The sequence below is a fragment of the Diabrotica virgifera genome, chromosome 4 (assembly GCF_917563875.1).
Source record: "Diabrotica virgifera virgifera chromosome 4, PGI_DIABVI_V3a".
Lineage (NCBI taxonomy): Eukaryota > Metazoa > Arthropoda > Insecta > Coleoptera > Chrysomelidae > Diabrotica > Diabrotica virgifera.
Window position 1 is genome coordinate 145,999,654 of NC_065446.1, and position 13,374 is coordinate 146,013,027.

General features: G+C 37.7%; 1 protein-coding gene across 1 annotated transcript; it reads left to right on the forward strand.

The window, feature by feature from the left end:
* The first annotated feature begins 562 nt into the window (after nt 1-562).
* Nucleotides 563-4,666, forward strand: LOC126883683 (uncharacterized). Its single transcript, XM_050649344.1, has 2 exons — nt 563-1,532; nt 4,419-4,666. Exons 1-2 carry the CDS (start codon nt 563-565, stop codon nt 4,664-4,666), a joined length of 1,218 nt encoding a protein of 405 aa, XP_050505301.1.
* Nucleotides 4,667-13,374: the final 8,708 nt, after the last annotated feature.

Consider the following 13,374-nt stretch of genomic DNA (forward strand, 5'->3'; position numbering starts at 1 on the left):
AGTTGTAACTAGTTTTCAGTAGTAATTTTGCTGCTTGCGTCAGTTTCACCTTCAACAGGTACTTTGTTAGTTGCGGTTTTCCCTCATTATCTAAAAATTCATCGTACAATTCAATTGCGTCTATGAATGCTCTAATTGATTCTTCGGCGTTTCCTATGTGAGGGATCAGGTTCCCTGCTGTTTTCAGTTCGAATTTCTCTCCCATCTTGTCGTTGTTATTGATAAGTTGGGATGTTTTAAGTGTAAACACAGCTTAAAGTGAGTTGGTAGCTCTGAGAGAGATGACCATCTGGCACTTACTGTTCTGCGATGATGTTCCATGCGGACTGACAGAAAGAGCAGAACAACGGGGAAGAGTAGTTGTAGAAAGCCGAATGTAAAATGTATTAAATAACATGTTAGTAATAAATATGAATTATTCCATCGACAGTGGTCTTATTAATTAAACAATGGTTAAGGTACTTAAGGACATATCAATGGCGACGAGGATAAAAGTGGTAACGAAGTAAATACCAATTATTTTATGTAAACCGATGTCCGGTACCTTTGTTAGTGAATCAAGATGGCGAACAAAAAGTTCGAAGAATTTATTCCAGATTTACAACCGTGGAATATTTACGAAGAAAGATTGGAACAACATTTTGTGGCAAATGGGGTTGAAGAGGAAGCTATTAAAGTGGCGATCCTAATCAGTTCGGTGAGTGCACCCACATACACCTTGTTGAGAGATCTATGTTTTCCAGAAGCTCCCAACACTAAAACATTTGCAGAATTATCAAAGTTATTAGCTACCCATTACGGAGGTCAAGTGAGTACATGGAGAGAAAGATGTACATTTTTTGACCTGCGGCAAGAAACTGAGGAAAAAATAGCTGACTGGTACGCTAGGATAAGAAGTGCTGCAGTTACGTGCAAGTTTTGGGCAGATCTAATCAAAGTGCTGCTAAATAAGTTCGTGAGTGGTATGTGTCCTAGTAAAATTCTCGACAGATTATGCGAAGAGGATGAAAAGGCGACGATGGAGCAGATGGTGAGTTTGGCAATGAAGACAGAAAATGCTATCATGGCTTCAAAAACAAGCTCGAGGTCAACTGTAAATGTTCACGTGATAGATCATCAGCAAGCTTCGTCATCGTCGAGTTCTCGAGTTCGTCTGCAGGGACAGGATGGAGGTTGGCAACATGGGACAAGGCGGACAACGCATGGCAGCTCAAACGTCAATGTAAATTCAAGTGTCAATCAGATGTCAAAATATAAGATATGTGGAAATAAACACAAAAATAGTTGTAAATATAAAGATTACATTTGTAATATATGTAAAAACATGGGGCACTTGGCTAGGGTCTGTTTGGCACATAAAAATAGTGTTAATTTTTTAGATAGTGAGGCGGAAGAGGACATTTATACATTAGACAGCATAGAATCAAGAATTGTTGATCTGTGCCATGTACAAGTCAAGGTAGACAATCCCTTTAAAATCCAGGTAAAGATTGAAGGCAAAATATATGAGATGATCATTGATAGTGGCGCTGGTATAAGTGCAATCACAAAAGAAACATATATAAATAATTTTTCTCATTTTAGGCTAACCAGTGATGATCTGTTGCTAAAAAGTTATGAAGGTAGTGTCTTTTCACCAGAGGGATATTTTATAATAGATATGGGCTATAAAAGCAAGAAAATACCAGTAAAGCTATACGCTGTGCAAAAAGGTTCTGCAAATATTCTAGGGAAAGACTGGATAAAGGCCTTCAATATTAGGCTTGAAATGATGAATCAAATTGTAAGTAATAGTAAAATTCTAGATCTAATAAACAGTTTTTCAAACGTATTTACTAGTAAGTAAGGAAATTTTAATCATAAGGAAATTTCAATTAAAGTTGTGGAAAATGCTAAACCAGTTATTTGCAAGCACAGAGCTGTTCCTTTAGCCTATGCGAAAGAGGTAGAGTTAGAGTTAGATAGGTTAGAGAAAGAGGGAGTAATAGAATTAATAGACAATTCTGATTGGGGAACACCTTTAGTCTTTGTTCAAAAATCAAATGGGAAAATACGAATATGTGGGGATTACAAGACAACAATAAATAAACATTTAGAAGATGTGAAATATCCACTTCCAAAAATTGATGAATTATGGAATAAACTAAAAAAAGGTCAACGTTTTTCAAAAATTGATTTACAACTAGCTTATATGCAGTTATCCTTAAATATTGAATCAAGTAAGTTGTTAGCGTGGAACACTCACAGGGGTTTGTACGCAGTTAAAAGATTACCATTCGGAATAAAATCAGCAAGTAGTATATTTCAACGAGAAATTGAAAATCTCTTTAAGGGCATGAAAAATGTAACAAACTTGTTAGACGATATAATAGTAACGGGGGAAACAGCAGAAGAACATATGACTAACTTGAGGGAAGTTCTTAGCAAACTTGAAAAGGCTGGGCTGACAGTTTGTAAAGAAAAATGTGTATTTTTTAAAGAGGAAGTTGAATACTTGGGGTACAAAATATCAAAAGAAGGCCTCAAGAAAACAGATAGTAAAATTGCTGCAATAATAAATGCACCTAAACCAGAAAATATAACAGAAGTTAGAGCTTTTACAGGGCTAGTAAATTATTACCATAAATTTATACCTCAGGCTGCCCAGATCTTAGAACCAATATACAAGCTTTTAAAAGGTAATGTAAAGTTTTTCTGGTCAAAAGAATGTGAAAGGGCATTCAATATTATAAAAGATATAATAGCATCAGGTAATTGTTTAGTTTATTTTGACCCTGACCTTCCAATAATAGTAACAACAGATGCAAGTGACAAGGGTATTTCAGGCATGTTAAGCCAAGTTAAAGAGGGAGAAGAGAGAACAGTAGCATGTGTGTCAAGAACTCTCATCCCAGCAGAAAAAAAATATTCTACAGTTGAAAAAGATGCTTTAGCAGTTCATTTTACCATAAATAAATTTTACCAGTACCTCTGCTGTAATAAGTTTAAATTAAGGACAGATCAAAAAGCGCTAGTTGCATTATTTGGAGAACACAGGAGCATCCCTAAAATGTCCGCAAACAGGATACAAAGGTGGGCTTTATTTTTGGCATCGTTTGACTACAGTATTGAACATATCAAGGGAATAAACAATCCTGTAGCTGATTATTTATCAAGGTCACCAGTGCAGGTTACGGGAACAGTAGAGGAACCAGCGGAAGGAATGACATATATTCATTTCACGGTGTCTATAGAATACTGGCCAATTAACAACAAAGTACTTAGAGAAGAAACAGACAAAGATGACATTTTAAGGGCAATAAAGATGTATATTAAAACGGAAAGATGGCCCAAACATTTAAGTGATGAAATAATGCCATTTTACCATAAACGACAAGAGTTGTATTTAGATGAGCACATAATAATGTGGGGACATCGTATTGTGGTACCATCAAGTCTAAGACCACAAATCCTCGATGAGCTCCATGCAGGATATTTTGGAATAGTCAGATGCAAGTCATTAGTGAGATCATATGTTTACTGGCCTAAAATAGATTCCGACATAGAGCATAGGGTAAAAAGTTGTGGTCCATGTTTAAAGAATAGAGACAACCCTCCATCAGAGTTTTTACCGTTGCCTGAAGTGGACAAAGTATTTGATAGAGTGCATATAGATTTTTTGCAATTAAAAAGCAAGTTGTGCTTAATATTGGTGGATGCTTACAGCAAATGGGTAGAGGTATTTCCTATGAGTAGGGCGACAGCAGCAGAAACGCAAGAAAAACTAAGGGAAGTTTTTGCCAGAATGGGACTACCAAGGTTATGTGTGAGTGACAATGGACCTCAACTAGTTGACAAAACCATGGAAATATTCTTTAAGAAAAATGGGGTTAAGCATTTAACAGGGGCACCTTACCATCCATCCAGCAACGGAGCTGCAGAACGGTATGTCAGGACATTTAAAATGAAGCTAAAAACAGCCCTAGATGATCCAAGAAACTCTGGTATTCCGCTGTCTACATTAATATCAAGATATTTACTAACATATCGCAACACAAAACACCCAGTAACAGAAAAGTCACCAGCTGAACTTGTATATAATAGATCATTGCGAACAAGAATGTCAATGATGGCCGAAAAGCCCAGTAAAGAACAGCAAAATATTTCTATAAAGGAGAAAAGATGTTTTGAAATAGGAGAAAGGGTTATGGTAAGAGACTATAGGGAAACAAACCGAAAGTTGTGGGTGACAGCTAAAATAATAAATAAAGTAGGTAAGAAAACTTATTATTGCAGATTAGATAGTGGTCAGGTATGGAAGCGTCATACGAATCAGGTAGGCAGGTGTAGCACTGAGTTTGCAAACAACAGGGAAAATGAACTTGACAGTAACAATGACTTTCAATATATAAAACTACCAAACGTAATACATCCGGTAGGTGAGAGTATAACACAATCTGAATCAAATTTGGAGAAGTTAACGATGGAAACCCAAGGTGAGCCAGTTTTGCTGGACATGGCTACTTCTTCAGACACTGGCAACAGATCATTAACTAATACAGTTTACAGGTCAGATAATGAACAAAACATTATTGTTAATAATCCATCTGATAATATGTCTCAAACAGGTAGAAGCAGACGTGTTACAAATATGCCAAGGAAATACAATGATTTCATTCTAGAGTAAGTCAAAAAAAAATTGTTCAGTTAGGTTTTACATAATCATAATAATCATATTTGGGTAGATATAAATTAAGGGTGAGGGTGATAAGTTGGGATGTTTTAAGTGTAAACACAGCTTAAAGTGAGTTGGTAGCTCTGAGAGAGATGACCATCTGGCACTTACTGTTCTGCGATGATGTTCCATGCGGACTGACAGAAAGATCAGAACAACGGGGAAGAGTAGTTGTAGAAAACCGAATGTAAAATGTATTGAATAACATGTTAGTAATAAATATGAATTATTCCATCGACAGTGGTCTTATTAATTAAACAATGGTTAAGGTACTTAAGGACATATCAGTTATGTTCAACTTGTCTTTTCCGTAGTTCTGTTTGGACTTTTTCGATTTTTTCTCCAATTTTTGCAATAATATCTGCAATGAATGTGTCTTCTGCTGTCTTACAGCTGTCAACTTTGTATACTTTATGCACCGTCCTAAACTGTTCCGTGATAGTCCTGAGTTTTTTCACCCATTTTTCTGTGATTAGCTTATTTTTCCTTCGTTCTAAAGTGTCTTTTGTGAGATTCCTATTTAATATAGTTATATCTTCCAGAATACGTTGAAATCTTTCCTCAAACATAAATTCGGCTTGGCCTGACTACGTTACTCATTAGTATATGGCCTAGTGTCTCGAAGTTGCAATTACTTCGTAAAGCTTATCATTGACGTTAAGTATATTAAATATAACAAAATATAACATATAAAATATTATAATAAAATATAAATGTAAGTAAAATAAAAGGATCAATAATATTGGATAAATGTCAATATTTAAAATGTCAATAAATTAGTAAGTGAGTAATTAATATAAAAATTAAAAAAAAAGTAGTCATCAAACTTACTTCATAAGCAGTTAAACTGTATTGTATTAAAAAGAAAAAATACTCACGAATATGGGCACATGTGTCTATGCGTTTGGTCCTGGATTCTGGGCGTCTAACCTCAGCATCTCCATTGACTTAGATATCTCCTGTCGGATGTGGCCTCGAAGCTGCTTCTTCCATCGTCGATACAGTATCCATCCAACGATGATTAGGGCCAGGCTGAACGATACAATTCCCAAAATTCCAGGGAGTGATAGCTTCTCGTTTTCGCCGGTTTCAGCTGTCACACCTCCGCTGTTGCCTGCTTGGTTTATGAAGATCTGTTCCTCTTTTTCTTTGTTCTGGTTGTTTCCCATCTTAAGTGTATATCTGCCTATCTCAATCTACATGCGAACCAGAAAACTCCATTCTTTAACTTAGGGCTGGATCGCCATGTGGAGTTGGGGGTTGCTAGACGAAGACACTACCCCGAACAAACGAACGTAAACTTTTTCAGAAACTTTATTCTTATATAATGAAATGTACAATTACATTACGTTGACCTTGAAATAGGTCGAAGATAACCCATTTCTCGGTAACTAGATCCCCTGACTAGCGCGACAGAGTGCAACGACAACAAAAGATGTCTTAGGTACTCTACCTTCCTATTTATATCTGTTATAGTTAAAAACAGTGCCAATATGTATGACCCTATATGGTTAGGTACTATAAATATTTCAATAATGACGTGTGCTTTCTTTTCAGTCATTCAAATGAGTTCAATACTTTGAACTTTGCTACGATCTTAATAAATTATACAAATTGCAACTATAATATTATGACCTTATTTTTATAACAAATAAATTAGGAAAATTTCGTGAGGGTTGTCGTGTATCATCACAATGTGAAATAGAAAGATTTTATATGATGAAAAGAAGGGTGCGGTCGATTATAAAAGAAAATAAGAGATTGGAGGCGGAAGGATGCAAGAAAGGAAAAATAAAACTACCTCAGGCGAAGTTACCCTGTTTTGAGGGAAGATACGAGGTCTGGGGAACATTCTATGATGTTTTTAAACATTTGATACATGAGAATAATCAACTATCAAATGTGGAAAAATGCAGTATCTGAAGACAAGCCTCCGAGGAGAAGCAAGTAGAATAATACAACATTTAAACACAACAAAAGCAAACTACAGTGCTGCCTGGAAAATGTTGCAAGATCGGTACGATAATCCGAGGATGACTCTATTTATATTAATAGACAAAATACTTCAGGCTGCGGAGATAAAAGAAGCGTCATCAAAGGCGCTGAAAAATTACATGATACTATCCACGACAGCTTAGAAGCGATTAGTGGACTAGGTATAATGACAGAGTCCTGGAGTCCTCTTATAGCAAGGATAAGCATGTTAAAGTGGGACACAGAAACCAGGAGATTATATGAAACGTCAATTCAAGACAGTAGGGATATTCCGACATATGTGTAAGTCAACACAGGAATTCCTACAAAGTAGAATCCAGACATTGGAGATGTTGGAAAAAGAAAGGAAAGGAAGAGATCACAGACAACAGGCAAAAAAAGATAACCTGTGTGGTATGTCATGAAGAACATAAACTGTTCAAATGTCCAAAGTTTCTAAGTCTACAAGTGTGAAAGAAACAAAATCGTAAAGGAAAAGCAGTGGTGCGGTAGATGTCTACTACATAAAAAGGAAGTACCATGTTATTCCACTTATAGATGTGCAGAATGTAATGAACAGCATAATTCATTACTACACACGTCAGAAGGTCAGTATTATAACAGAAGGAATTCTGAAAACAGAAGGCCACAAAATAGACCAAATTCTAGTGGGTCAGGAGGTCAGTATGAGAACAGAAGGAATTCTGAAAAGAGAAGGCCAACAAATAGACCCAATTCTAGTGGGACCAGAGATGACAACAGTTATGACGGATTGTCAAGGAAACAAGAGAATACTGTGAGCTGTTTAAGTCATCAGGATGAAGAAGTGCTACTTGCAACGGCATTAGTACGAGTAAGAGACTCAAAAGGAAGCTCACAATTGATGAGAGCATTAATTGACCAAGGCTCGCAGTCATCATTCATTACGGATGAGGCCGCTACAAGTCTCGGAATAAAAATAAAGGCTGTCCACGCTCAGATATCTGGAATTGGCAATGAAGACCAAAGACGTCGAATTGGAGCGTGACATTAAGCTTACATGCGCATTTCAAAAATGAATTTGAAATGAAGGCCGAAGCACTTGGACTAAGAAATATAACAAAGAATCTACCGGAGGAGATAAAGATAAAAGAAAGGAACCATAGGAATTTAGGCCTTGGCGTATCCAAATTTTAATGAAACAGGTTCAATAGATATTCTATTAGGAGCCAAAGAATATAGTTTAATATTACTGGATGGAGCAGATCGAACAAAGGATGGTTTGCTCAACCAAAATAAAAAATTGGGTTGGATAATGTCAGGCATAACACAGCAAAAGAATAACTCTAATATACAAGTACTCAGCATGATATCTAGACGACAGATGGATGAAGAAATAAAAAAAATACTGGGAGTTAGAAGAAGTAGATCAAAGCAATACTCTTTCAGTAGAAGAAAAAGAGTGTGAAGAATATTATAAATGAACCGTAAAAAGGGACAAGAAGGAAGTTTTGTTAAAATACCCTTCAATTCTAATACAAACCTATGGGGACTCAAAACAGAAAGCATATGCGAGGCTGCTGCAATTAGTGAAGAAATTTCAAAGAGAAAGAAACCTAGAAAAGGGGTACAGGAAATTTATGAAGGAATATGAAGACTTAAGTCACATGAAATTGAATAAATCCGAAATAATAAATAAGCAAGGGTATTACCTTCATCATAATGCAATAATAAAAGAGGATAGAGGATAGTATCACAACAAAATGCTGGGCCGTGTTTGACGCTTCCAGTAAAAGTTCAACAGGAATCAGTCTCAATGATATAATGCACTCTGGACCTCTTTTGCAATAAGATCTTACAAATATATTAATAAATTGGACAAAACAGCATATACGGCAGATCTAGAGAAAATGTTTAGGCAAATAAAGATAGCTGAAGAAGATCAAGTTTACCAGAAGATATTATGGAGACAATCTGTAAAAGGACCAATAAAGGAGTATAAGTTGTCAACAGTAACATACGGTACGAAGGTAGCGCCATACCTTGTATTAAGAACGATACAGGAATTATGTAATGACGAGAAATTAAAATATCCACTAGCTGCGGCAATTAGTTAACACAACATGTACGTAGACGACGTGCTAGCTGGATCAAAAACGTTGGCTGAAGCTCATCAAGCTCAAACAGAGTTAACAGAAATGTTCAAGAAAGGGGGTTTTGTATTAAGAAAATTGCTTAGTAATAGTCAAGATTTAATGGAAACCATACCGAAAGCGTTGATCTCTAAACGTTAGAAAATGAGATACATACAACGCTAAGGACCCACTGGTCACCGGTTGAAGATGTAATTACATTTAAAATAAATATAACCGAATATAAAAAAATAACAAAGAGGCTGGTGTTATCGGAAATAGCAAAAATATATGACCAATTAGGATGGATTGCGCCAGTGATAATGCCATCAAAATTATTCATACAAAATTTGTGTACAAAAAGGATAAGTTGGAACAAAGAATTGGATAATTCTGATCAAATAAGATGGATTGGGTATTACTCACAGCTAAAACACTTCGAAGGGATAGTAATACCTAGGTGAAATAATCTTACCAATTCAGGGAAAATAGAATTTCACGGATTTGCTGATGCCTCTACGAAAGGATACGGAGCAGTAATATACAGGGCGTTTGGTAAAGAATGGGCCATAGCTTAACCTTAGATTCCTGAGGTTAAAATAAGTCGACTTAAGCTAACTTACCTTAGTACAAAAGTTGATAATAACCTAAATACAGGGTGTCAAAGTTAAACTTATATAAAGGTAAGGTGAAGTTTTCAATTCTAATAGCGACATTAATAATACTAAAAAATATTAAAAATATTACTAAAAGATTTTAAAATTGAAAACTTATTTGTCCATTTCCCTGGTCACACCTCCAAGGCTTCTACAATATGCAAGCCAGATGGATGCTGCAGTGAAGACAAAAGGGAAGGAATTCTACACTATGCAATTCACAACCCCCGTCTGCAGCTTGGTAAAGTTCCAACGGAAAACGGACGTAGTTACTCTATAGGAGTAATAATAATATAAAAATAAAAATGTATACCATTTTTATTCAGTTGCAATACGAAGGCAAAAGACGCTTATTCCAATAAGAGTCGAAAATCGTCGATTCAGAGTGCTGGACTGCGCTCCGTATTCTAAGTGAAAAATAAGATTGTTTTGCCTTCGCATTGCAACTGAATAAAAATGGTATACATTTTTATTTTTAAACTTTTATTTTATATATTTTTGAATATTTCCTGACACGCATTGGAGAACAACACGAAATTTGGTAAGTGGTGCTGGTATTATACAATCTACTAAATTATGGTAAACAAACGTTTCTGGCTACTACCAGAGGCGTACGACGAGAGAACGTGAATGGTTAACCCTTCCCAAATTCTACGCCACTGGCGGAATTACTATTTTAGTGCAATTTTTTTATCTTTCAATACTTTCTACGTAAAAAACATACTCTTCAATCGTAATCGTAACGTAAAAAAAACATACTCTTCAATCGTAACGGGGTGTAAAGCTAGTTCGCGTCCGTAGTAGAACACTACACGTGCACCCTGGGTAACGCTAAATGAACTAGCACAAAAGGTGCCAGACAATCTTGAATCTCCTGGCAATTCAAATATCACAGAAAATCTTTCCAGAAATGACACTTGTAAATGGACCTTATCAGGACCACTTGACCAAAGAACTCGGACCAAGCATACGAGTTTGCCATTTTAACATAGAAGGCATAAGCAGGGCAAAATGTCAAATCCTGCACAGACTTTTAAAAGACAACGAAGTTGACCTAGTAGCACTTCAGGAAACGCACACAGAAAACGAAGGTCAACTAAGCTCAAGAGGAAAAATCCCCGGCTATGATCTTTTGGGCGCTACCTACGATAGAGCTTACGGAGTGGCAACATATGTCCGTTCAAACATAGAAAATGCAGCATTAATCGCCACTTCTACCGAGAACAACATCCACGAGGTAACTGTGAAAGTAGGCAATGTCATAATAGCTAACATATACAAACCTCCTGCTATTACCTGGCCTGTCCAAGTTCTTAAACCCTATGAACACCCAGCCATATACGTAGGGGATTTCAACAGCCACCATGAGATGTGGAAATACTCAAACACTGACAGAAATGGCACGTCCCTTGTGGAATGGGCAGAGGAACATGGTGCCCACCTTCTATTCGACGCCAAAGATAGAGGCACTTTCAGATCTGCGGCCTGGAGGAGAGAATATAACCCTGATCTCTGTTTTGTTACCATTGACAACAAAGGCCAACCGCTAGCAGCATCACGAAGGGTTATGCCCGACTTTCCACATAGTCAACATCGCCCCGTCCTAATCAAGGTCGGTATCAGCATTCCGATTTTAAGATCGTTCCCACGCCCCAGATGGAACTTCAAGAAAGCTAACTGGCTTGACAAATGCCTAGGATGGATTCCACCAAAGGGCCAGAACTACGGGAGACTAACAGGAGCAATAATCACCTCAGCAAAAGCGACAATCCCTAGAGGATACCGCAAAGAATATATCCCTGGTTGGACAGGACAGAGCGAAAAACTGTATGAAGAATATTGCGAAGATGGAAAGCAGGAGATTGCAGACGAACTACTCCACAGCATTGATGCTGCCAGGCGTGAAAAATGGACCCAGACAGTAGAAAACCTAGACTTTCAGAAGTCAAGTCGACAAGCTTGGTCCTTACTACGGAAACTCGGAAGTAGCAACCCACCCACTCGCCAAACCAACCTAGTAACTCCAGACCAAATAGCTACGCACATAGTGTCAACCTCTAGGGCACCTCAAAATCGTTTACATACAATTAAAGTAAAAAAAGACCTCAAAACCATAAAATCTAGTCTTGCACACTCAACAGAATATTCCAACCCATTTACGCATGAAGAAATATCGCAAGCCCTAAATGAAATAAAAACAGGAAAAGCGCCGGGTTTCGACGCCATTCACGCTGAGTTCCTCAAACATAGCGGCAGATTCACTAGGCAATGGCTCGCAAAATTCTTTTCTGACATCCTTCAAACGGGAAACGTCCCCCACCAACTCAAAAATTCAAAAATCGTCGCCATTTTAAAACCAGGGAAAAGTAATAATTCACCGAAAAACTACCGCCCCATCGCACTCTTAAGTATGGTGTACAAATTGTTCGAAAGACTGTTGTATAATAGAATCAGCAAAACCATATTCCAACATTTACCAGTGGAACAGGCAGGATTTCGGCCAAACCGCAGCTGCACAGACCAGGTACTCGCCTTGACCAATTATGTGGAATCAAACTTTCAAAAGCAATTAAAAACAACCGCTGTCTTCATCGATCTATCTGCTGCTTACGACCCTGTGTGGCGACAAGGGGCAATATATAAATTATTGCGAATAATCCCATGCAGAAAGACCACTGAGGTTATTAACGCCATGCTATCCAACAGATGTTTTAAAGTTATATTGGGAGACAAGACTAGTACCCAAAGAAAACTGAATAATGGACTTCCACAAGGATCCGTGCTGGCTCCCATGCTTTTCAGCCTCTACATAGCAGACATGCCAGAAACCACATCAAAAAAGTTTGGATACGCAGACGACTGGACGCTTGCCGCAAGTCATAAAGAATTCGAGGTCACTGAACGCATTCTAACAAACGATTTAAATGCCCTAGGGAATTATTTCCGCAAATGAAGATTGCAACCCAATCCAACTAAGACAGAAGTGTCCTGCTTCCATTTGAACAACAAGACGGCCAACTATCAACCTCAAATCCATTTTGAGGACAGACTCCTTAACTATAATAAACACCCAAAATACTTAGGTGTTACACTTGACAGAACGCTAAACTTTAAAGAGCATCTTACTAAGACTGCTGCAAAACTCCGAACTCGTAACAACATCCTGCAAAAGCTCTGCGGCACTACATGGGGCTCCTCAGCACCCACACTTAGATCGACAGCATTAGGACTGGTATACCCCGTAGCGGAATACTGTGCACCAGTATGGATAAACAGTCCACATACTCACCGTGTTGATGTCCAACTCAACCAAGCCATGCGAACTATATCGGGCACAATCAAGGTCACGCCCACTTACTGGTTACCAGCTTTGAGTCATATAGCTCCACCACCCATCCGCCGGGAACATGCCCTTGTCAGAGAATTTACAAAAATCAATACTGATCCTGAGCTCCGCTCCCATGTCGGAACTTCCGCCAGAGACATAAATAGGCTCCGTTCAAGACACCCGCCTCTAAAAACAGCAAAAAGGCTAGTAGATCAAAACTTTAATGTAACTGAACGGTGGAGAGAACAATGGGAGAATAACGCTGCACCAGCTAACTGGAACATGCCATGTATTACAAGCAAACCTGAGGGCTTCAACCAACCGAGACGAATTTGGACCACACTCAATAGAATAAGGACGAACTGTGGCAGATGTTCCGACTCACTTTTCAGATGGGGAAAAATACAATCACCAAATTGCGACTGCGGCGCCGAAAGCAAACAGTAAAACACATGGTAGAGGAATGCCCGATTAGATCCTATAACGGCAACCTTTCGGATTTCCTGGTTGTTACAAAAGAGTCAATCGAATATATTTATAATCTAGATGTTTGTTTGTAGAATATTTTTGTATTTACTGTTGTTTGTAATT